The sequence below is a fragment of the Haemaphysalis longicornis genome, unplaced genomic scaffold, assembly GCF_048455015.1.
Source record: "Haemaphysalis longicornis isolate Haplotype H1 unplaced genomic scaffold, Haemaphysalis longicornis Haplotype H1 scaffold_1, whole genome shotgun sequence".
Lineage (NCBI taxonomy): Eukaryota > Metazoa > Arthropoda > Arachnida > Ixodida > Ixodidae > Haemaphysalis > Haemaphysalis longicornis.
In genome coordinates this window covers 363,534,151-363,556,450 of record NW_027526203.1, presented here as the reverse complement: position 1 = coordinate 363,556,450, position 22,300 = coordinate 363,534,151, and the positions used below count along the sequence as shown (strand labels likewise).

The window sequence follows — 22,300 nt, the reverse complement described above, 5'->3', positions numbered from 1 at the left end:
TGCGTCCATGTTTTGGTGTTCATGTAAGTCTCGAACTCCAGCAGTCCGTTGGAACCATAATCAGCTGACACGTTGGCAATACTCCAGCAAGAGACCGAGTATACAGAAGGGCCGGTGAGTGGCCATATTGTGTGACGACGTACACGGTTCTGCTTAGAAGACGGGTAATGTAAGCTGTGAAGTAGCCATGCCGTAATTCAGACATGTTTTTGGTTATATGCCTACCCCCTGCCATGCTTCCTGCTGAAGCAGATATGAGTCTAGTTGGCACTCAGCCAGGCAAGATTTGAAGGAAGGTATAGAAGGGAGCTGTAGCCGACCTGCGCAAAAAGCAAAGGTCCGAATAGCCTTTTTATGGCACAGTAGGGCTTAGTCCAGCGCGCAATATGCCTGGACATGTACAGCCACATGAAGGAGTCTGGTACCCCTTTTGAACCATCGACCACTCCGGCCTGGGGCACCCCTTTAACTTAAAAAAAAAAAATTCGTGTTCCTGCTTAATCAAACGCACTGCATGGTCAATAAATGCGATCAAAGCAGGCGCGTACGCCAATCGCAAGGTCCAAAACAACTCGGAAGCTACTGTCTGCGCTGCGACGTTCCGCAAAGTGACCATGACGTCTTGCATTGCATGATATCAAAGTACAGACACGATATTTAGAAAAATGAGTTGTCAGGCATTGATATTCGACAAATTTGTTCCCTTGGCCGCAGCGACCAAAGTGAATTGTGAAGGAACAGACACACAGAAACTTTTTAGATGGCTATGCCACCTCAAGATTTTTTTGCAGCAAAGCTGTAAATTCCTCGGTTTCCAGATATAACGTGCGTGTATAAATCGGCGTAGACTGGAAATTTTTTCCAGCCAAGAGCTAGTGGTTTTTGTTTCCTTCTTGAGGGGCTTCTTTTGTCTTGGTGTGACAGTTTTGCCGGTGTTTTCCCTTCCAGCTTGAAGGGCTTCCGGGGCGACATTTTGCCCGGTGTCTTTCCCGTCTTATCACCCGCACATCACCGGCTGCTGGTTACGCGTGCACGAGAAGGGGGGATGCACGTGCAGCCAGGCTTTACGCGCTCACTGATGCATGCCCGTTGTGCTGGTGGGATATTTAAACGTGGACGTCTCAGGCCCGATGCGACCTGACTAAATCCACTCATCCGTGGTCGAGTGGTTTGGGCTGGTGTGTTACACAGACAGCAGAATGATTACGACGCGGGAGGGAAGCGGACAGTCGCATGTTTGTCTGCTAGAGTAAACATCTAATCCTCGCAAGTTTCATTCAGCTAATTCGCAAAGAAGTAGGCTCAATTTCTCAATTACTAAGAAACGCGTTTTGCTTGGTGCACTCTTTAGACTGCGCCCAGCTTCGCTGGTTATCCTTATTCACGGAGTGGACGAGTACTGATTTTTTTGCCTGCCAGCCTATATAAATAACACTTTAATTAATGCTAATAATGCTCGACCTCTTTGATGAAAATCCCTGGTTTAAAACACGGTGACTAATACGGATAGCACAATATACTTGAACTATACGTTCCATCACCCAAACACTGCATGACACTCCAAATTTCTCTTGAATAAAGTACTTAGCGAAGTGGGCGCCATCCGTGGCGGTAAATGATTGTTTAGGCGCAGGACGACCGACGCCTTCCTCTCCTCGCGTTCCTCAGGATTCGTTTGCCAGGCCCCACCGTATACCTGACACGACGACTGCCTCAGTGTTGATAACGGTTGACGTAAGCAACCATTGATGTCAACGCGACAGCAGCTCTCCACTTTGCAATCGGTTTTCAGTGACTGCTTCGTAGACTGGGCACAATAATGAACAAGTGCGCACTGCAGACCCTCTGTACACGCGCGGCGCGGGTTTAGCTACTTGCGGCGCAAGTAATCGCGTGCGGGCGAGCACAGACGCTCCGTACACGCGCGGCAGGTATGCTATTGCGTCGCAGGCGATTTGTAGGGAGCGCAGAGTGAGCATACGCTCTCAGTACCTTTCGGAAAGGATATTATACCCTTTTCGGTGGTGTGTGAAGGAGTACGTACCGCCGTCCCTCCATAACAGCGCGGAGTTGTTCAGTTCCTTTTGTTACCAGTTCGCACAGATAGCGATGGGGGTAACTTAAGAATGCTTCGCATTAAAACTATATGCAGCTCCGGTATATCATTCAAGGCCGTGCTTTCATCGCTGTTGCCAACGGCAGTAACTCTACTTTTGTATACACCCAAACCACCCTCTCTCTCTCTTCGCGGCATGTTCGGCCGTATTAGGGGCGTGAAATGCCGTCAGCCGCGCAAATTTTCAAACTCTTCTGCGCATTTTAGGGACATTTGCAGCCTAGCTGCGGGAAATCGTACTAGACACCAAACTCTCTAGGTTTTAAAGATAAAATGCCAGCAAAGCTGGTCGAACCCTACCGGCCTAGCGCGTCTGGAGCGGGAGGCATGAATACTGGGCCACTATTTTTGCCATGAAGGAGGTACTGCTGTGGGCAGCTGTCCACATGATATACACACGGGGGCCTATATGTGTGGTTCAGCCTATATGTATACACGAAGAATATATAGGTTGAACCATTCCCAACTACTCAAAACTGCTTCTGTGGCCCACACATGTGTACATAATTCAGCAAAAAATAAACCTCGGCCTTATTTGAGGCAAAATGTAAGTTGATACCAGAGAGTATCACCGTTCTTTTATTTAGCAATGCACGTTTCGTCGGTTTTTAAGGCAGCAAATAAAAAGCAACGCATTACGAATGGTATCGAAGTGAGGCGGCATAAACGCCGACAGCAAAAAAAAAAAAAAATCTGTTGCCGCTTCAAGCTACTCCAAATCAACAAAAACAAGGTTCCAACAGATGACGCACAAACAGTGCGATGGCGCGGAAATTGAATGGAATTGAGAAAATCTTCATTGCGTCCATCATTGGAGAAGCGGGAGGTGAGGGGAGAGCGTGAGGAGCAGGCGGTGGAGAGAGTAGAGGGCGTTACGTGGCAGAGGATGGAGAATATATCAAATTTTTTGTTGATGATCACTGCTAGCGTGCGATGAAACTCTCCTTGAGCTTCGAAACGAATAACCTGCCCACGTCGCCACGAGTGCATTACAAAACAGGTTGTTTCGTAAGCAAGTTTTGTGTCCCAATTTCAACAAGTTACGGCGCGCCAAATTATTTAATGGCAGCTTGAAAATCTTGGGTGATCTGGGAAGGGTATTTTTTACTTGTCATAGCCGACTGTTCAAGCGCTGATGCAGGGCCATCTGATGAAAATAGCGTTAAAATTTACCTCCGTAATTTAATGCGAAAATGACCGCTTGGTCTGGCGCACTTTCCGTTAACGCGAAATTACAGTTAATGGTTGCATTCAGTACGGCGGTCTTGAGTTATTGAAAAAAATTGGCCAACTATTTGGTAAAACCAAATGGGCCTATAGCCCAGTTTAGGCCTCGGTGTCGTCACGCAGTGAACTCTTTCTCCCATCCACGAGGATGGGTAGTATTATTCAGCGGCTGGCGTTTGATGTAAGATTTATCGCATAGTTTTAATGAAGACGACCTGGCAGCTGTGCCGCATTCTTAATGCGACCGTCTTCGATTTGTAATTTTACACCCAACTGGCGGACAAAAATATCTCGCCTCATTCACCTTGTTCAGCGCGGAAGACCTCCGAACAGTGGCGCGTACGAGGAGGCGTCACCTGTAGAAAGACTTGACACTTTGCGCTGCTTCAGCAATGCACTGAAGGCCGAGGAAAAAATGGTCGGAACGACGTCTTCCGGAAAACGCGCCAGTGAATACGGGCACCATCTCCGGTCTGACCTTCTTAACTTCAGTGGCTCCAGGAGCCGTCCCACACCGAGTACACCACTCCCAACGTGTCTCTGAGGGTTTGTTCAGAAGAGGCGGACCGAGCACAGCGCGAGGCACGCCGCTTCCGTTCTACGCGCCGGCGAGCCTAACGTGACCAAAGCGGTGACCACACGCACGCGCCCGCGTGACTGCTTCCACGCGCGGACGTGTTGGCCCCTGCGCGTTGCGAGGAACCGGTCTATAATTGGACGCCAACGAAGCGGTAGGTGGATATTATAGGCACCGGAGCGTTGTTAGGGGCTGAAAGATGAGCGTCGCTGTGGGGGGAAGACGAAGGCAGCATAACCTTCCGCCGATAGATCTATGCCACTGCCTGTTAAAAAGGTTGTGGTTACGTCAGCCCATTGTTAGTGGCAGCGCGATAACTTGTTGCAAGCTGTCGGAATGAACGTAAAGATTAAAACATTCCAAGGGATGCTAAGAATTGTTTAACAATGTGAAGGTGAAGGCCTAGTTCGACCTTCTGTGGATATGCTCTTGAGCTTCCCTTTGAACTTTGCGGCAACCCCGTGAACACTCGACCACCTCCTTGGACAGCGATGCTGGTTCCGCTCGTTATTCAGCTCGCCGATCGAGAGCCCCCGTATCGGCACCTTCCCCTCTCAAGGCGGCTTGTATTGCACGTGCGGCAGCGGACTTCTATCCTTTGTCGCAGCTCTTTCTTCTTTACGGCGCGCGCCGCGTCGCCCTTTCACGGCGAAACTTCCTATGGCTGGGATCCAGAAGATCGTCTACGGAGACAGACCGAGCGTAGACTAATTTTCAGCTGATGGAAATAATCAAATAAAAATGGAAAAGTCCTAGGGCCTTCATATTTTGATATATGACGCTTATCTCGCTCCTGCAAGAATGTCTCCCCAGCAACACATTTAACTTGCAGGTGAGCCGACTTTAAAAGAATCGTTGTAAGCTCGGTCTTTGTAAGCTGGCTTTTTCACATTGTCTGTCGCGCAGTGAAGCATGGTCATCTACGGAGGGAGTGTGGTTACAGCCCCACGTTATACTCCTCTTCACCTCCGCCGCCTCTTACCCTAGTCGTGTTTATTCCTCGCCACGCGCGGCGTTTCTCTCCCCTCTGACATTTCGCAATGCCGCGTGCTCTTTGGCCGTCGTTTGTGCGGCTCAATAGACATGTCATTGTATCTGCCCAACAATCGTGTGTGTGGCGTAGAGATCGCGCCGCTGTCCTTACAATTAAACAAAGCCAATTCCCAATACAGCTAAACTTCAACCTAGGACATCCCACCACAGCGGCAGCTTCGGTTAACTTCTCTCTTAACGTGATGGAAGGACTGTGATTTTTTCAAAGTCCTACTCTGACCCTCCTCCCGCACTGCTGTTCCCCTTTCCTGACGCTCAATTCCTGGCCTCAGGCTCCCATTATCATTATGCCATTTCCTTGCGCGATCCCCTTACCACGCTCCTGGGCACACGCAATCTAAACATTTTTGGACGATTCCGCGTATCTCACAGGTATTTTTTGCACACCTCTGGGGTTCTATGAATCGTAGAGATCTGATAATGTTGCCTGAACATTTTCTTGCTTGTCCTTTTCCGTGGATGGAGACCGGTACAGGAAGTTGTTAGTGCTGTCCACCAAGATACCCAAGTGGTCACCCGCAGTGCCATTTGATATGTACGCTTAAAATACTCGTTCGTCTGTTTACAACAACTTACCTGAAAAAACTTTTCAATTGCATGACACAGCTAAGGTAGAAAAATAATGATGAGTCCCAGGGGCTAATTCTGTAATTGTGCCATACGACGGCCGTCGTTTTACAGGTTTTCCAGAATTCACCACCTGTACGTAATAAATGTATACTGCACTCTGACATAACGCAATGAGGACATGGCGTTGCTGGATGTGGCCATTCCAGATTTGGTCCTTCCAGCTCAACCAAGACGATTCAGGTACATCGTGGCGCAATTGCCTCCCCCCCCCCTCCTTCCTAAAAAATGAAGGAAGTTCACACTGGCGCGTAAGACTTGAAGGTAGCGAAGCTGTACGCAACCTTCACGCCCATTACGACGGTTTAAGTCAACGATCGTAGCCGATTTGCTTCTTCTTTGCTGCAGCAACGACATTTACTCCATCTTCGTTGCTATAATGGTGAAGAAGAAGCAAATCGAAGAAGGAGAACAAACGAACGGAATGCGCACACTTAAACTAGGCACCCGCAGGGGCAACGTGTACCGTATTACGTGTTCTTTGTCAATCAGGTGGTGATTTTCCTCTCTCCACAGTCACATCCGAGTGAGTAAGCCGTTTGACTCTCAGGTACTATCCCACCGTCGTAACCGAGAGGGTGAGACGACTGACTCTACCTCCCTTGATCTACCAGTCTCAGGTTCAAATCCTGCCGGTGCCGGTGATTTCTTTTCTTCGAATTGTTATACTGAGTTTTGTGAAACGCCGGAATCAAGGAACTGCTATACAGCTTCGCTGTTAAAAGGAAAAGTAATTCCTGATTCTGTCCATGTGAAAGTGGACAACCAGCTAGCGAAGGTTTTTAGCACACTACATAGACATGATACAAAATTTTAGTGAAAGGTACGAGGAAATGTTTAACAGCAGAGCTGTTTAAGGCCTTGGGTGCGCCGTTCATGTTTAGAAAAAATACCAAGAAAATGCCGAGCGCACGTACTCACGTGGGGGATTGGCGAGGAATCTAATGCACCCGCTACACAAAACTGTAAATTAGAAACTTCAGCATTTGAATGAATAAAGAGCATATAATCACAAGCAAGGATTGGTAAAAAGTTCGTACGTAGAGGTTGGAACAAAAGAATGAGCTTTTTTGAACAGGAAAAGAATAAATGCTAACAGGGCAGACGCCTAGTTTCAGATACGTATCCAGGCATGCGCGTGGGCTTGCGCCACGTGAAAGCCTCGCAAAAATAAATGAATACCCTCGCGGGGGATTGGCCAGGAAACGACTGTCGTCTGCTCCTGATGTCACTCGCTCGGCGTTGCTAGGGGCAACCACCTGCGCTCATAAAACTCGGAGCCGCTGTGGCGGCGGCCACCGAACTCTGTCCGACTCTGTGCCACGCACAGGGGGATGGGGCGACCAAAGAAAATCCGGACGACTAAAGAACAGGCGGCTTATCAGGAAGCGCGTCGCGTTGCCAGGCGAGAATGCAACCGCCCAGAACACTAACAACAGGCAGTGCAGGTCCTTAACGGGGACGGAGCGCTCGACGAAGACTTTGCGGCGGCGGACGATGAAATATACGAATACTGAAACGGGCACTGTATGAATAAAGCACTTAAATACTTTACTTTCCGTTTGATTTGGCCTGCTGCTGTCGAGCGGCATATATATGCACAGGGTAAATGGTTCTCAGTGACTTATATGGCGCTCGTCGAGTTTAGCTTAGTGGGGTGAAGACAGCTCCGCTGTGACATCCGGCTTGCACCCTTGTGCAGGTTGCCGTTGATATTTTTCTCCTAAGCGTTGATGGCGGTCATGCTTAATAATGACACATACACACACGCACACACTTTTATTTTAGTCTACTAATATTGAAAATGGTGCCAATTAATGGTAACTGATCCACAACAAGTGCATATCCAAGTGACGACACGTATCAGCTTGAGGTCCAAATCATGTTTTAAATGACGTTCCAGTTTTTGGGTAATTGCCTTCTAATAGTACACACACACGGGGATGGTTGTTTTCTAAAACCGCGCTCTTGATCGCCTTATCAGGCGCACACTGCGTCACATACGTCATACATTCTCAGAGACTTCAAACTCCGACGCGAGCGACGACATGCGTTTGCTTTGGCGATAATAATGGTCTTAGTAAGCTGGCTTCCCCACATTCCATCCTCCCGCACGCTAGGGGGCGCCATTACATCCCGGATCCTAGTAATCAACGCTTCGCTTAAAATTTGGAGTTACAATGATAGTCGGCTTGTATAGCTACTGTCATGCTGACTGGCAGATCTTGATGGCTTTTGCGTTTGTTGTCTTAAAATTGGCGTTTGTTTGGCGTGCTGGAATGAGTGACAACACCAAAGAGTATTTCCAGATATGTTTTTATTTCGGGTAAAAGAAGAAACACCAGCCAAAACTGCGGTTTAGTTAACACGGCAGCGACGTTGGTGTTGCACATTGCCCTATGCATTTAGGATGTCAAACATCTGAATGTTGGGGGTTTAACAGGTGTGTCATGCAGAAAATTATAGTCACAGATGGGGTGATCTAACTGTAGGAACACTTTCATTCTAGCGAAAAACCAAGAAGATAAAAACACAAAAGCCATTTCTTGCGGCCCAAACACGACTAGACAAAATTGAGAAGCATCTTCAGATCGCACATTTTCATGCTCAGCGTTCTGTCCACTGTTGCAACCTAGCTAGACGTCGTGACACACACAGTTTCTCTTGCACACGCCGAAAAAGCAACCACACGATCATCACAAAAAATAGGCACGCTTAATATGAACTAACAAATTAGAGGACAATGAAGCAAACGTGACCGGTACAACAAATCAAATGCATTGGAAACAACAACCTCCTTGTAATGATGGCTGAACTTGTAGCAACTGCTCAACAATAAATGACAGCAAAGTATAGGCCTATTTACACAATACAAGTCGATATTAGAGCCACACGCAGATGAAAGTACACAGCTTTTTGGTGTTGAGCTCACCAACGCATACCGCAGGTCACGTCGATTATCCTGGATATATTGACTTATTATGGTATGTTAATGTTTAGATTAACGACATCTTTGCTAAATATAACCAAGCCGAACTGTCACTGACTATGTTATGCCAAGTGGTCATAAAGCCCGGGTCAAGCTTGGAGCAACCTTATTTCACGAGAACTGAGCAGGTCTGGGAAAATAAGTTCGCGTCACTGTTCAGCTACGACCTTATGAGTGAAGGGGGACGGGAAGGGTAGCAAGGTTCATTTCGACAAGCCGTAGTGAGGACCCTTAGGCCCTTTCACGCCGAAGCCTAGGCCATCCAAGGGCACGCTGGCGCCCCCTAGCGGGTTCCCCATGGTGACCACGGGCCTGATGTTGTGACTCACGGTTGCCACCGCGTGGTTCACGTAGGTGACCACTGGCCGTGCCACGAAGCCGATTCGAATGAAGGGCTGTCGCACGAAGGACACCGAGGCGGCCAGCGGCACGGCCAGCGCAGCACTCGGTGAAGCCAGGCCCAAGGAGGCCGCGGCACCCAAGCCCAGTCCTCCACCGTCACCGACGAGGCCACCCTCCCCAAGGCCGCCGCCTGGGCCGTCGAGGCCCCCGGGCCCAACGTCGCCTCCGCGCACCAACTGGGCGACCACGCACAGCACCACCGCGGCCACTGCTCCCTGCTGCGAGGGAAAAATAAAAAACCCTTACACTGTGAAAGTCGAAAAAGGTGTGAAATAGGAACGTTCAGCGATGTACGCAGAGCGGGAAACACGAAAATTGGGACATAACAATGGCACAGGAACCGGGCAGCTGGACTGGTGGCGCCACCGCTCGAAGCTCCCTTCGTTAGTGGAATAAGCCGGTGCATTGGGCTGCGCAGCCCTTTGTTGTTTTTGCCGTGTTTGCCTCGGTGATTTGAATGTTTTGGTGGGAGCACATATGTGCGGTGAAACGAAGTATCGACAGATCTGTTGGTTCTTAGATGCAATAACGGCTACATAAACTTGCCGGATGCTTCTAAAGTTGAGTATGGGATTGGGCATGAGCCTTTTTGCAGTGATCTACGCTTCGATCCACCCGATTTGAGTGCGAAAACTACTATTATTAGTATTCATTTCTTCTTAGATGCAGTAACGGCTATTTAAACTTATCGGACGCTTCTAAGGTTGGGAATGACCTACATTGATATGAGCGCTTCTTGCAGCGCTCTGCGCCTGGCTCCGCGCGATCTGAGTAGGAATAAAACTATCAATATTAGTATTCGTTTCTACCACTTCAAATAACCTTCACTGGTTCCAATGACTACGGTTTGCAATCCAGCCTTAACGGTGGGATACCTCGATACGTGTGCTTTGAAGAGAAAGGCACTTACGTACGAGATCGATTACCCTGCGGCCGTTTACACTTTCTGTGACCGTGGGCTTTTTGCCTTCGGTTTTCGTGAGTGACAGTGGCAGCACGGGAGCCTGATAGCTGAAGCGGAACTCCCACGTTTGTAGTGGTCATTTTATCAAAAGCCAAAGTTATTCAACCGGCCATCAGCCCAAGCTACAAACTCTCCCCCTCCCTCTCCCATTTTACCACTGCATGAGTGGTATAAAGGATATGGCACCGATAGTTAAAAAGTGTGGCCGTGTTAACGTCAGCCTGTGTTTTTTAATGCTTAAGTATTCTTTGCCGAGTACCTAAAAAATCGTGTAATGCCTTGTGAACAAACCAAAAACATTCGACCAGTTGCCTCAAATAGAGCCCGAATCCTCCAGCACAGGAGCATTTCCGACATGCTGGAAGCAATTAGGATTCGGAGAGGGGTGCATGGAAGTGCTCAATTAAAGAGCAAGATCATCCAGCACTCCGTCTAACGACGACAATTGACCGCGAAGCTTTCTTCGTGCGAAATTGAATGGGAAAGGGACAAAGTTAAAGACACTGAAATCAGAAGACCAAACTGCGTGCTGGTCGAATCCAAAGCTCAAAGAGCCAAATTTAAATCTAGAAGGCAACCAAGGAAGTCCGTAGGAGAAAGCTTTGCGATAAACCATCATCATCGTTAGACGGACGAGTGCATGATTTTTCAAGCGTAAATGGCAGCTTGTAAAACTCGCCCGCAGTATTCAATTGGGAAACTGAGGGCAAGTTTTTGTCACTCTCCTGTCTCTCGTCCTTCAGCCACGCAGGAATTGTTTTTTTGAAAAACCATTAGCCAACTAGCCAGCAACCATTCCAAGTCTTGTAAAGCAATGCTTTTCCACGAGATGCAATAACGTTCTACTATCAGGCGGTATTTATTCGGTAAACGATTCCCGATTACTGTAGTAAGCCTATTTCTGTGAAATTACGCACGTTTCTACCGTACTTAATGAAGTTACAGAGTGTCATCTATCAAAATTTCTGTTTGGGGGTAAATCTTAGAAGGTGCCCTCCAACTTGGTCTTTCGCTTGTGCACCACGCTCTTTCGTCACCAACTGCCAAAGGCCAGCGCCGCAGCCTTCGTGAATAGGCTGCACACACCGGCTTTGTAGGAGCATTTAGCTGCAATATATTCCTCGATACGTCAAGCTGCATGCAGGCATGAAAAATTTGCGCGAAGGAACGGACTTGCACTTCCAGCTCTACTTCCAGCTTGGCGCATTGAGCATCCGTCTGCTATTTCTAATTACTGAGTATGGGTGGAAATTACACACACGGCATTCCTCGCAAAAATCGCCTCTACATTCAAGATTTACCGATCTCAAAAAGTCCTTGTGGTTACCGACGCTTTGCAAGCCGCGCCGCAGCAGAACGACAGAAAGCCATGCACAACTACGCTGCGCTGGTCGCCACCTACATTCCACTGAATAGCGGATTTACTGGCAAAGGTTTACTGACATCATTTCCGTGACGGATATGACGTCGGTGAAATCTTGGTGTATCCCGGCATAAAACACTCCCCCTCCACGGCATTCATCAGTGCTCCATTGAGCCACCCGAATTAGTGCATTATTCACGCTTTGTGAGCCATTATTTGGCGGAGCTCACTTTTCTACGGGCGAAAGGCTGGAAGAGTCTTAATTCCCTGAACAAGGTGACATACAACTGAAACGAATGAGTCACAAGTGTCGCTATGGAATAGACCATAGTAACCGAAGCCCTGCATCTCTGCACCCATTCCTCAAAACAGATGAAAGGCGTTTGTACTCCTCAAAAATAATTCAACCGGAAATACGCTATTTCGACCGTCTTTACAGCCATCGAATAAATTTCCGACGTGGGAAGCTTCCACCATGTGCTCTCGCATTTCGAACCGTGAATTAAAACGTGCCGCTGACTGATGCATGCTCCTTCTCTGTAGCACACTGCGACAAAACATACGTTAAAGAATTGGAAAAGTGTGTGCAACAGCACTAAGAATGCTGAATATTTTTAGTGGAGCTGCACGTACAGTGACGCAGTCGAAACCCTTTACGCTCAGTGCTTTTTGAATTGTAACTGTAGTCTTCAGTATACAAGGCGCCACGAGGATCAAGATTAATGATGTCAACACGTAAAAGGAAGATTGAGTGGTTCTGTCATCGGGCTGCATAATGAATTCGGATGACGACGCCTCCATCAAGCAGGTAATGGAGTGGGGGTGACCCGCAAAGGCGGGAGGAGGAACACAACGGGCTGATGAAAGTTGACGGAACGCCATCGAGCAAGCACCCAGAGCGAACAGTCTCAAGATGGAACGGCTCACTCATGAAACGGAGTGTACGTACAGTAATGCACGCTTATGTAGACTACTGACGGAACGTGTGTATCGCCAGCCGTAGACGTCACAAGCAGCGCTTCCTGCAACATGGTTGGCCGCGACGTCAATTGACGTCCCTTGTTTGGAAATATTACGACAGTTGCAGAGACAGTCTGAACCTGGCGTAAGTGGAATGAAGCGCGTACAGAAGGAATCTAGTATGTGCTTTCATCAATATAACTGTGGCGTTGTTTCTCTCTTTTTCGTTTTCCCATGCGTTCGTGGTCATTTTTTTGTGATGTGCTCGTTTCTTTATCGCCTACAGATTTATTTTCTCTTCGATTATATAACCAGGGTTATATGAATTCAGGATGGCATGTATCTTTTATTAAGCATGCAATATATATTGGTTGCCACGAATAGACAGTTCTAAATAATCTACTCACAAGCACTCCAGCGAATATGTGAAAACGCTAATGCCGTTCTTATGGGTAGGGGCATATGGGTAGGTGCAAATGACATTCCTGTAATTATGTAATTATTTATTTATCCTAACAATCTCTGGGTCCGTACAGGCCGCCATTAGAACTTGACCCTGGGAACGTTCAACGCACGCACCCTGCCTGGCGAGGGAAGCGCAGCCGAACTACTAGAGGAGCTCTCTGGCATCAAGTGTGATATTATAGGGTTAAGCGAAGTTAGAAGGACAGGAGACGGCTTCATCGAGCTCACTAGAGGGAATATTGTATGCTACAGTGGACCGCAAAAGAAGGAAGAATACGGGGTGGGATTTTTAATGCCAAAAGAAATAGCAGGAAACGTGGAGGAGTTTTTCAGCATTAGCGAGAGAGTTGCGACTGTTGTGATCAAGCTAAACAAGCGCTACAGGTTAAAGATAGTGGAGGCCTACGCGCCAACAACCAGATATGAGGATGAAGCCGTAGATAGCCTCTACGAGGACGTCGAATCAGCAATGAAGATGGCAACAACGCAATTCACGATTGTGATGGGAGACTAACGCAAAAGTCGGTAAAAAGCAAACGGGAGAAAGGCCAGTGGGAAACTTTGGAATAGACATTCGAAATAGTTGAAGAGATACACTGGTGGTATTTGCTGAGAGAAATACCCTGAGGTTAATGAACGCATTCTTCTACAAACGAAAGAATGGGAAATCGACATGAAAAAGCCCCGATAGTACTACCAAAAACGAAATTAACTTCATTATACGTGAAAAACCCGATGTCGTGCAAGACGTAGAGGGGCTAAGTAAGATTTGGAGCAGCGATAACCGGATGGTTGGATGCAAGCTAGGCTGAATCTCAGAAGAGAAAGAACGAAACTCGTGAAAACTAAGAAGCCCCGCATAGAATCAGTGAAAGCCAGATCGCAGGAGTTTAAAATAATTCTTCAAAACAAATTCTCGCTTTTGAACGAGCAGGACGAGGTCAGTGTAGAGAGGATAAATGACAACCTAACATCGGCACTCAGTGAATCAGCTGCTGTGGGAGAAGCAACATGTATAGAGAACAAACTGGAAACCTAACTAAGATAACGAAGGAACTAATTGCCAAATTTAAGAACATGAAAGTGTCAAGTACACTGGATGGGATTGAATTGGCCGAGCTGTCAAAACTAATTAACAGAAATAAAACAAACGACGTTCGTGCATATAACATGGCACTGATCGAGGAAACGCTGCAAATAGGTGGAAGTTTGAAAGCAACTAAGAGAAAGCTAGCCATCGGCACAGACAGGATGTACGTACTCAGAGATGAGCAGGGAAACATTGCGCCCAACTTGGACGAGATAATTAAGGTAGCAGAACGATTCCACACCAAGCTGTGTGCCAGCGACGTTAGGCCAGGAGAAGCTACTAAGAATACAAGCTCAACTTGCGATGTCCCACTAGTAACTATAGAGGAAGTTAGAAACGCTCTCAAAGGCATGAAAATAGAAAAAGCTGCAGGTGACGATGGCATAATCGTTAGCCTTTTAAAGGAGGGAGGAGATAATGTACTGGAAAAGCTTGCTGTACTATTTGTAGAATGCATGAAGACTCAAAAAGGGCAAATAACCTGGAAAAACGCCAGCATTATTCTGATTCATAAGAAGGGAGATCCGAAGGATCTCAAGAATTACAGACCCATCAGCCTACTCTCAGTTTACTAAAGCTGTTTACCAAAGTTACAGTTAGCCGCATAGGGTACAGCCTGGATTCCCAACAACCCAGAGAGCAAGCTGGGTTTAGGAAAGGGTACTTAACCATGGATCACATCCATGTCGTCAACTAAGTGATGGAAAAATCTGCAGCGTACACTAAACCCCTTTACATGGTATTTATAGATTGCGATAAAGCATTTGATTTCGTACTCGCCGCTGACGTTTTAGAAGCACTAAAAGACCAGGGAGTAGAGGAAACCTACATAAAACTTCTAGAAGACATTTATAAGGGATGCACGGTCAGGATAACCCTCCACAAGCAAAGTGATAACTTTTCGATCCGAAAGGGAGTAAGACAGGGAGGTACCATCTCTCCAAAACTATTCACAGCATGTCTGGAGGGGGTATTTAGAAAGCTAGACTGGGAAAACATAGGCTTAAGGATAAACGGGGAATACTTGAGCTATTTGAGGTTTGCGGACGACATAGTCTTGCTGAGTGAGATAGCAGAACACATACCGACAATGCTTGAGGAACAACAATGAAAAAGCACGGCCGTGTGGTTAAAAATATATGCGGATTAATCTAAAATAATGAGGCATATGCATGCGAAGAACGTCTTATTCAGCATAAGAAACTAAACGCTAGAAGAAGTAACAGAATATAACTACCTCGGACGATGGTTGGTGCTGACCACAACCACGAGAAAGAAATCCGGCGCAGAATAGGTATGGCGGGGGAGCACTCGGCAAGCACTCCCAAATAATGAAAAGTAAGCTACCTCTGTCACACAAAAGAAAAATCTACCACCAGTGCATACTGCCGGTGATGGCATCTGGAGCTGAAACTTGGCGCCTTACTAAACAACTAGAAAGCAAACTTAGGTCGACTCAACGGGTCATGGGACGAATAACGTTAGGAATAACACTTCGGGACAAGAAACAAGCTACCTGGATCACAGAACAAACTAGAGTTGACGATATCATAGTTCAAATAAAGAAAAAAAAGGGCTTGGGCCACGTAGTGAGACGAACCGACCACAGGTGGGCAATCAGGGTTACAGAGTGGATACCAAGAGACGTGTCTAGAAGAAGGGGAAGGCCAATAACATGATGGAGGGATGAAATACAGAAATTCGGGGGTAAACTGTGGACTCGAGTAGCGCAGGACAGAAGCGGTTGGCGGTCAATGGGAGAGGCCTTCGTCCTGCAGTGGACCTGAGCAGGCTGATGATGATGATGGCGATAATGATGATGATGATAAATTATGATTATTAGATGAATGATTCCAGAACAAAACTATAAAAGCGACGTTTGATTTAGTTGTTTTTAAGCGTTTGCTTGACTAACGAAGTTGCACCTTGCTAATAAATACTGATGTCGCACTTGAGACTTATCCCGTGCTCATCTTGTGGTACCAGAAATAGGCCGCTAAGTTTGCTGTCGAATACTGACATTTCATAGATAACATGAGGATCTTTGGTGCCAGCTGAACCATGAACTACCATACTCATTCCGAGGAGCCTCTAGCAGTCGGCACAGCATGCAGTATCAACGGAAACCAAGCAGCGGGTCCGGTTGCAATAGCCTGTACAGATGAGATAGTGAGGCCAGACACATGCTTAAAATTGACCCTGGGAACATTATTACGACGTGGCGACGAATTGGGTGAATCGTTTTTCTCACTCACTCACTCACTCACTCACTCACTCACTCACTCACTCACTCACTCACTCACTCACTCACTCACTCACTCACTCACTCACTCACTCACTCACTCACTCACTCACTCACTCACTCACTCACTCACTCACTCACTCACTCACTCGCTTTATTCGAGAAAATGGTTAGACGTAACGAAAATATTAGACATTAAGCGTAACGATTCCTCAGCCTATTAATCGCCTTTTCCCTACCGGTAATTAAGGTTCATATTGAGAGTGCAAGGTTGCATTACCCAGCGAGGAACTCTTCAGGAATGCAAGCACCTGGCCGCCAACTTGCGCTAAGCGGCAACGAGTTTTGAACACGCGTGTCACGTAGCTGTGGCCAGCGTGCCCTATTCTTGTGCGTTTTTCTTGGTAAGAGAGAGAGAGAGAGAGAGAGAGAGAGAGAGAGAGAGAGAGAGAGAGAGAGAGAGAGAGAGAGAGAGAGAGAGAGAGAGAGAGAGAGAGAGAGAGAGAGAGGCTTGTACTGCACAACTCAAGCGCTTTTGCAGAGCTTCGCGCAAACGCCCTGTTTACTTTGTCAAAGGCAAGCAGCAAATACGAGCTCTTATCATGGGCCAGCGGGCCTTTAATGTAGGGAGGAATGGCTGAGGCCAACTTGGCGCGGGAGCTACAGCCTTGGCTCAATGAACTGCGCAGTTGCAAACTGTTGCCGCGCGCCACCAACCGACAGTTGCATATTTCGTGGCTAAACGGGCCCTCGTCACGTTGTCGTTAGTATAATAAGCGCATTCTTGCACAACAACAGTATGCTCCTGTGTTCACTGCATTCTGCGCGTGCCCGTAGCATGACCAACAAAAGCTCTGTCTAAGGGCCTCCCCCATAGCGCGAGTCGCCTGCGTGGCTTCGAGCGCTTTCCTTCGCTCTCCCTCCCCCCCCCCCCCCCCCCCCTCAAAAAAAAAAAATGAGAGCAGTGTCGATGTAGTGCGCTCAAGAAACAACATGGTACTGGGACGCCTGATTGCTACAAGCAGCCCATTTCAAAAATTCCTGCAAATGAAATGTCTCATTTGCATACGTTGCCAAGAATTAACGCGGAAATTATCCCGCCTGCCCCGTGGGAAACCTACAATTTAGCTCAGGGTCTTTTCCGGCGACGCTTTTTTTTCTGTTTGGTTAACGCCTTTTTCTCTCTCCCTTTTTTCCACGTCGAGAGGTTTCCAATTTGCACTAATTGCTCGTGTGGGCCACACGCGTGTGATTGTCAGGTCACCTTGCTTTATCGGCCGCCGAATCTGTCCTTGTACCGTGCGGTCCTGCATCACGCGTAATGATTCCCTGACCGGGCCAGCCTTTCACGCCTCCACCGGCCTCGGCCGATACACCCGTCGAGACGTCAGGTGGGCAAATTGCGCGGGACGCGAAACAAATATGGAAGCATAGAAAGGCAGACTCCGAATGAAGCGACGGGCGCCATAGAAACGTGCAATCATATGACAACCAACCAAACACGCGAACAGAGACCGAATGGCAGTTGCGCGCCCTCGATTCGTGTACTATCTTGAGGGAGCTCGCTTGTCAACGGGTAGGGGTCTCCGACGTCCTTCGGTACGCTTCCCTGCTGATCGTTCTTTATCGGAGCAACGGCGAGACCGAGTCACAAACTATGAGCCCAGCCACCGCAATCATCTGTTGCCGAGCCGGGCCGCACCGCCACTCTTGAACGCAGCCCAAAAATTTCAACACGAGGTGTGTCCCAACTGCAGTCCTTCGGTTTCTGCATATTCGCCATCTGGGTAGCGACTCGGTCCACACCGGGACCACCGCTGCGTGGACCAAGGCTGAGCCCGCGCGTTTTTGTCCGAGGGCTAGCTCTATCAGAGCGGACACGGGCAAGCGGCGCGTACCCTGGGCAGCGCGAGGTCTGGGTCGGCATATATTAATTTGTCTCATTTATTTATATATTAATATATGCGGGCGTAGGCTGTACGCGATAAGAACGAACGGGCCTCCTTGGCGGGAGGTATGCAGCTGACCAGGCGCAAACGTTGAGTTATCTTAGATCCGTAGGAAACCTTGCTGTGTGGTGCGTACTCGGACGGTAGAGGGTTCGGACGGCAGACAGAAGGACTATTGCGAGTGGCGTTGGCTCCCAACTGGTTTGGTCAGCAGAAGCGTGCTTGGAAAGGGCTTTTAGCGGGGTAAATATGAATAACAGAAAGGCTGGCACACCAAACACAAAATAAACAAAAAGCAGTCAGAATCTGGTATTAAAACAAGACGTCAGGGGGAAACTGTCGAAAGCCTACAAAGCAGACCTTTGCTAGCCCTTCCCCAACAACTTCATTTAGTGTACGATCTCTCGTATTATAATTACTTTGACGTGTTGCCAGCTTGCACGGGATATTTACCTTGCGTAGAAGATTGGAACTGAAGATACATTGCACAAAGCGGATCCCAATCATTGACAAAAAGGTACAGTCATAGTTCAGACAATTTCAAGTCTTTTTTTTTTTTTGTCCCCGCACAACAATAAAAAACTTTAAAATCTCTTCCTGTAGAAAGTTGAGAGAAGAGGGAAAGCTGTATGGCATGAAAACAGCGTCAAAAGTGCGTCAAAACTCTCGCTAAAAGTGCGCTCAATCGATCATCAAACCTTTAAAGACCCAAAACGCAAATGAAGAACGAACCCATGCGACGATTTTGGCGCACTAAGTAAACGCACCTACAAACAATCTAAATGTATACCGATACGTGGCTTATGAGCCAAAACTATATTATTGTACTCGTTCTTCATGACCTATGCGTGTATTATCTTATCTAGAACGGTTCCTTCCTCGCGATTTTCAAGTGACCGTTTTGACACAATGCAAGCCCGGTATTACGCATGCGCCGTGTGTCCAGAAATTTCATCAGAGCTTTTTAGTCGACCAACCGTTCAATTGGGAAATGCGTTAGTTTTTTGGCAGGACGCCATGGGTCCCGCTAAGACAGCTTTCGCTTTAAAAAACAATTAGGTTGCCATTGGGCATGCATGTGTGCTGTTCAGCAGGCAAACTGAGGCCCAGTGCACGAAGATTTTTTATACACTTCGGTAAACGGGATCTGGTTGCAAGGCTCCATCCAAGCTTTTAATCAGCAGATTTTCCCCCTCCAGTTTATTACCCTGGCCTGCGAACCGTTCGTCCAGTAGAATGCATGGGCAGGACATGGCTGTTCCAACCAAGCGACAATGAATTGGCAAGTGAGCAAGTGCACTCTTAGCCCCCAGGACAATAAGATTGTTTGGTTAGGACCATTATTCGCGTTGTATCGCGTAACCAGTGACCTCAGTATTGCCTGTCCGCATTGCTTTATTTGTCGTGATCCCTTCAGAGCACCAGTGACCTCACAGGTTATCTTGCCTCGTGCAAGCCCGTGTGTGTCAGCCCAGCTATTGATTGATTGTAGGGTTTAACGCGCCGACGCAACGCAGGCGATGAGGCGCACCGTAGTGGAGGGCTCCGGATTAATTTTGACCACCTGGGGATCTTTAACGTGCGCCGAAATCTCGTACACACGGGCGTTTTCGCTTTTCGCCTCCATCAGAAAAGCGGCCACCGCGGCCGGGAATCGAACCCGCGACCTCGTGCTCAGCAGCGCAACGCCTTAGCCACTGAGCCACCGCGGCGGGTTGTCAGCCCAGCTAACACGCTCCTTTCCGCAAGTTCGTCTGACAGCCCGGTTTTACCGTTCACAGCGAGATACTCTGCGTCGTTTTCTCTCAGGAAACGACGCCGTATTTGAGGTAAAATAGGTAACCGAAAGTACCACCGTTATACAAATAAGAACTCATATTAGATTGGTATTTTACGATGGTGAATTAAGAAAAAACTACGCGGTTAAAAACGGTGTCTAATAGATGCGAAATAGTCACAAACACTAAAGCAAAAGATCTCGTATAGATTACAACAGAGACAAAGGGACCCAACAGATTGCGCGCGAGCAGCGCAACAGCGGGCAACCCACTATGGCACTCATCATGCGATGAGGGAGAATGGACGGTAAGCGCGCGAGGGCTGGGAGTGGGAGAGCAGAAAAAGTGTTACATGGGAGGGGCGCCAAAAGACTATCGTCTTTGGAAGGCTTTTCCAGCGAACCAAACAGATATGTGGCCACTTTTGTACGCCAATGATTCTAGCCGGAATTTTTAAGTGACAAATTTGAGCAGCATGAAGAATTACGAAAAGTACCAATATTTTTGCGAAAATATCTTGAGAATGGAAGAAGTTATGAGGGTCGAGAAAAGATTTTCAGGAGCTCCCTTCAAGTTTGGGTTGTGGAATCAATGCTCATGCTGCTCTGCCACACACCGACTGTCATTAGAGTTGGTTCCATATCTACACACACATGCATTGCTGAAAATACATTTTCTCAATCACCGTATACGCCTCGAGCGCTGCCTGTAGGGGCGCCACTGAAATCCCCCTAGCGGCCCGTTTCGAAAGCAGCCGCGGGAGTCTCCGTTCCGCTCCCCACTGTCGCCGCTGCTTTTGCGGCACGTTCACGACTGAGATTTACCGTTTATGGGCGTTGGAAATCCATGTTTATGTGCTGCAGTCGCTCTGTTCGCAAATGGGGTGTGTTTGCGAGAGTGTAAATGTTTCTGACGCAATCTTAGTGTGGTACATTCGGCCTGCATAAGAGCCAGGTGTGTTTCATAGGCCAGCGTCGCGGAACCGGCGTATGCATGGTGCTGGATATAATTACACTGCCCTGAAATTTACTAACAGTGTTTCCGTACCCAGCGTTTCCTCAGATGTTCATGCTGCGGCTATACACTACGATGTAAATCCGTTTTGTGCGCCTACATAAACTAACGGAGCACTCATACCTGACAGCACACCAGTTACGTTTGCCAATATCATACATGATATATTGATCACCACCATTTACAAGCCAGTGTGTCTTAATTTCGCGAACATTCAACGAAAGTGCGATGTATAATGCACAATTATACTCGGGGATCAGCACACGAGGGAGGCTCTCCTTGTCGGGAGGCTAGCGCCCGCAAACATTCATCTGCTACATATATCCGCCGTGAGCAGCGCGAATACGGGCTTAGAATATAAACCGCGTCCGCGACTAAACGCTTCTTCGAAACATCGTCATATGGCACAGGGAGCCTGCAGAATAAAGCACAAACTGAAATAAGAGGACCTTATCAGATATCACACTCTTTTAACTCCACCTTTCATCCCTTGTGAACTGCCTACCCGGTATATTTCCAAAAATGCGTCCGCCGAAAGATCAGCTGTTTGTTGAAGTCGAAGAACAAAAGAAAAGTGAACGCAAAATTTGTTTGTGTGATTACTATAACGTTCATTGTTTTATTTCATTCCGCATTTGTACACAGCGTCCCCCTCGAATCCCCCCGCCCATGTCTCGCGAAATAGCTGTGCATTTCGTGTCTACTTGGTCTAGTGAGTCCTACATGCGTGGCTAAAGTTTCAACGAATGGCTTTAGAATATTAGAAGCTGAGTTTTTTCATTCAAATTAGAGCTATTCTGTTTCTTGCGGACTTGCGCAGCATTTATTTTTGCGTGGTTTAATTAACTTACCTTGGTTCTTGATATTAGGCGTGAGTGGGCACATATTTAACGAAGCGCAGACTTGTAATATACTTAACATTTTCGCATGGCTTATATTCTTATAAAATGCATGTTATTGTCCGGGATTAGGTAATCACATCCCCGGAACAAATTTTTCTGCGACGTATATATCCGAAACGAAGCCGCATTCGTTGTCCGCGTTGCAAAACCGAATTAACCTCTCACTGTGCCAGTATCAGGTCTAAACGAGGCGACAGTAGAATTCACTTGTGCCTGACGTATCCGGAGGTGACAGTGGTGATATGCTGCAGCCGTCGCCGACGCCCGGAAGAGCGGCGAAGAAGCGCGCAAAATTGCGTCCACGGGTAGCTTTTGTTGGCGTTCGAGTACTCCACGAAGACGCAGATGCTTTTTAAGTGAACTAGACGCACTCTTTGCTTATAGCAATCACTATAACAAGTTTTATAGGGCGCGGAAATAAAAAAAGAAGCGAAATAAAACCTAACCACGGCAGGAGCCCCTATCAGCCACGTAGCTCAAATTCCGTAAGTGCCACGGAGAAATGGCGGCAGGCGGCGCAGCGATCGCGAAACTCTAGGCGTATAATCAGTCTGACACCATCGCAGGGAGGCCCTAGGGCTC

The 22,300-nt window shown here is 47.7% G+C and overlaps 1 protein-coding gene across 2 annotated transcripts in view; it reads right to left on the bottom strand.

The window, feature by feature from the left end:
* Positions 1-7,859: 7,859 nt before the first annotated feature.
* LOC144170947 (uncharacterized) overlaps positions 7,860-22,300 on the bottom strand; it is a 30,545-nt gene continuing 16,104 nt past the window's right edge. Inside the window, exon 2 of one of the 2 annotated variants that reach the window (XM_077700945.1) lies at positions 7,860-9,209. In XM_077700945.1, the coding sequence (XP_077557071.1) occupies positions 8,793-9,209 (417 nt within the window). In that variant the 3' untranslated portion in view covers positions 7,860-8,792. The remainder of the gene's footprint in view (positions 9,210-22,300) is intronic. The other variant, XR_013322703.1, reaches the window with a different exon arrangement.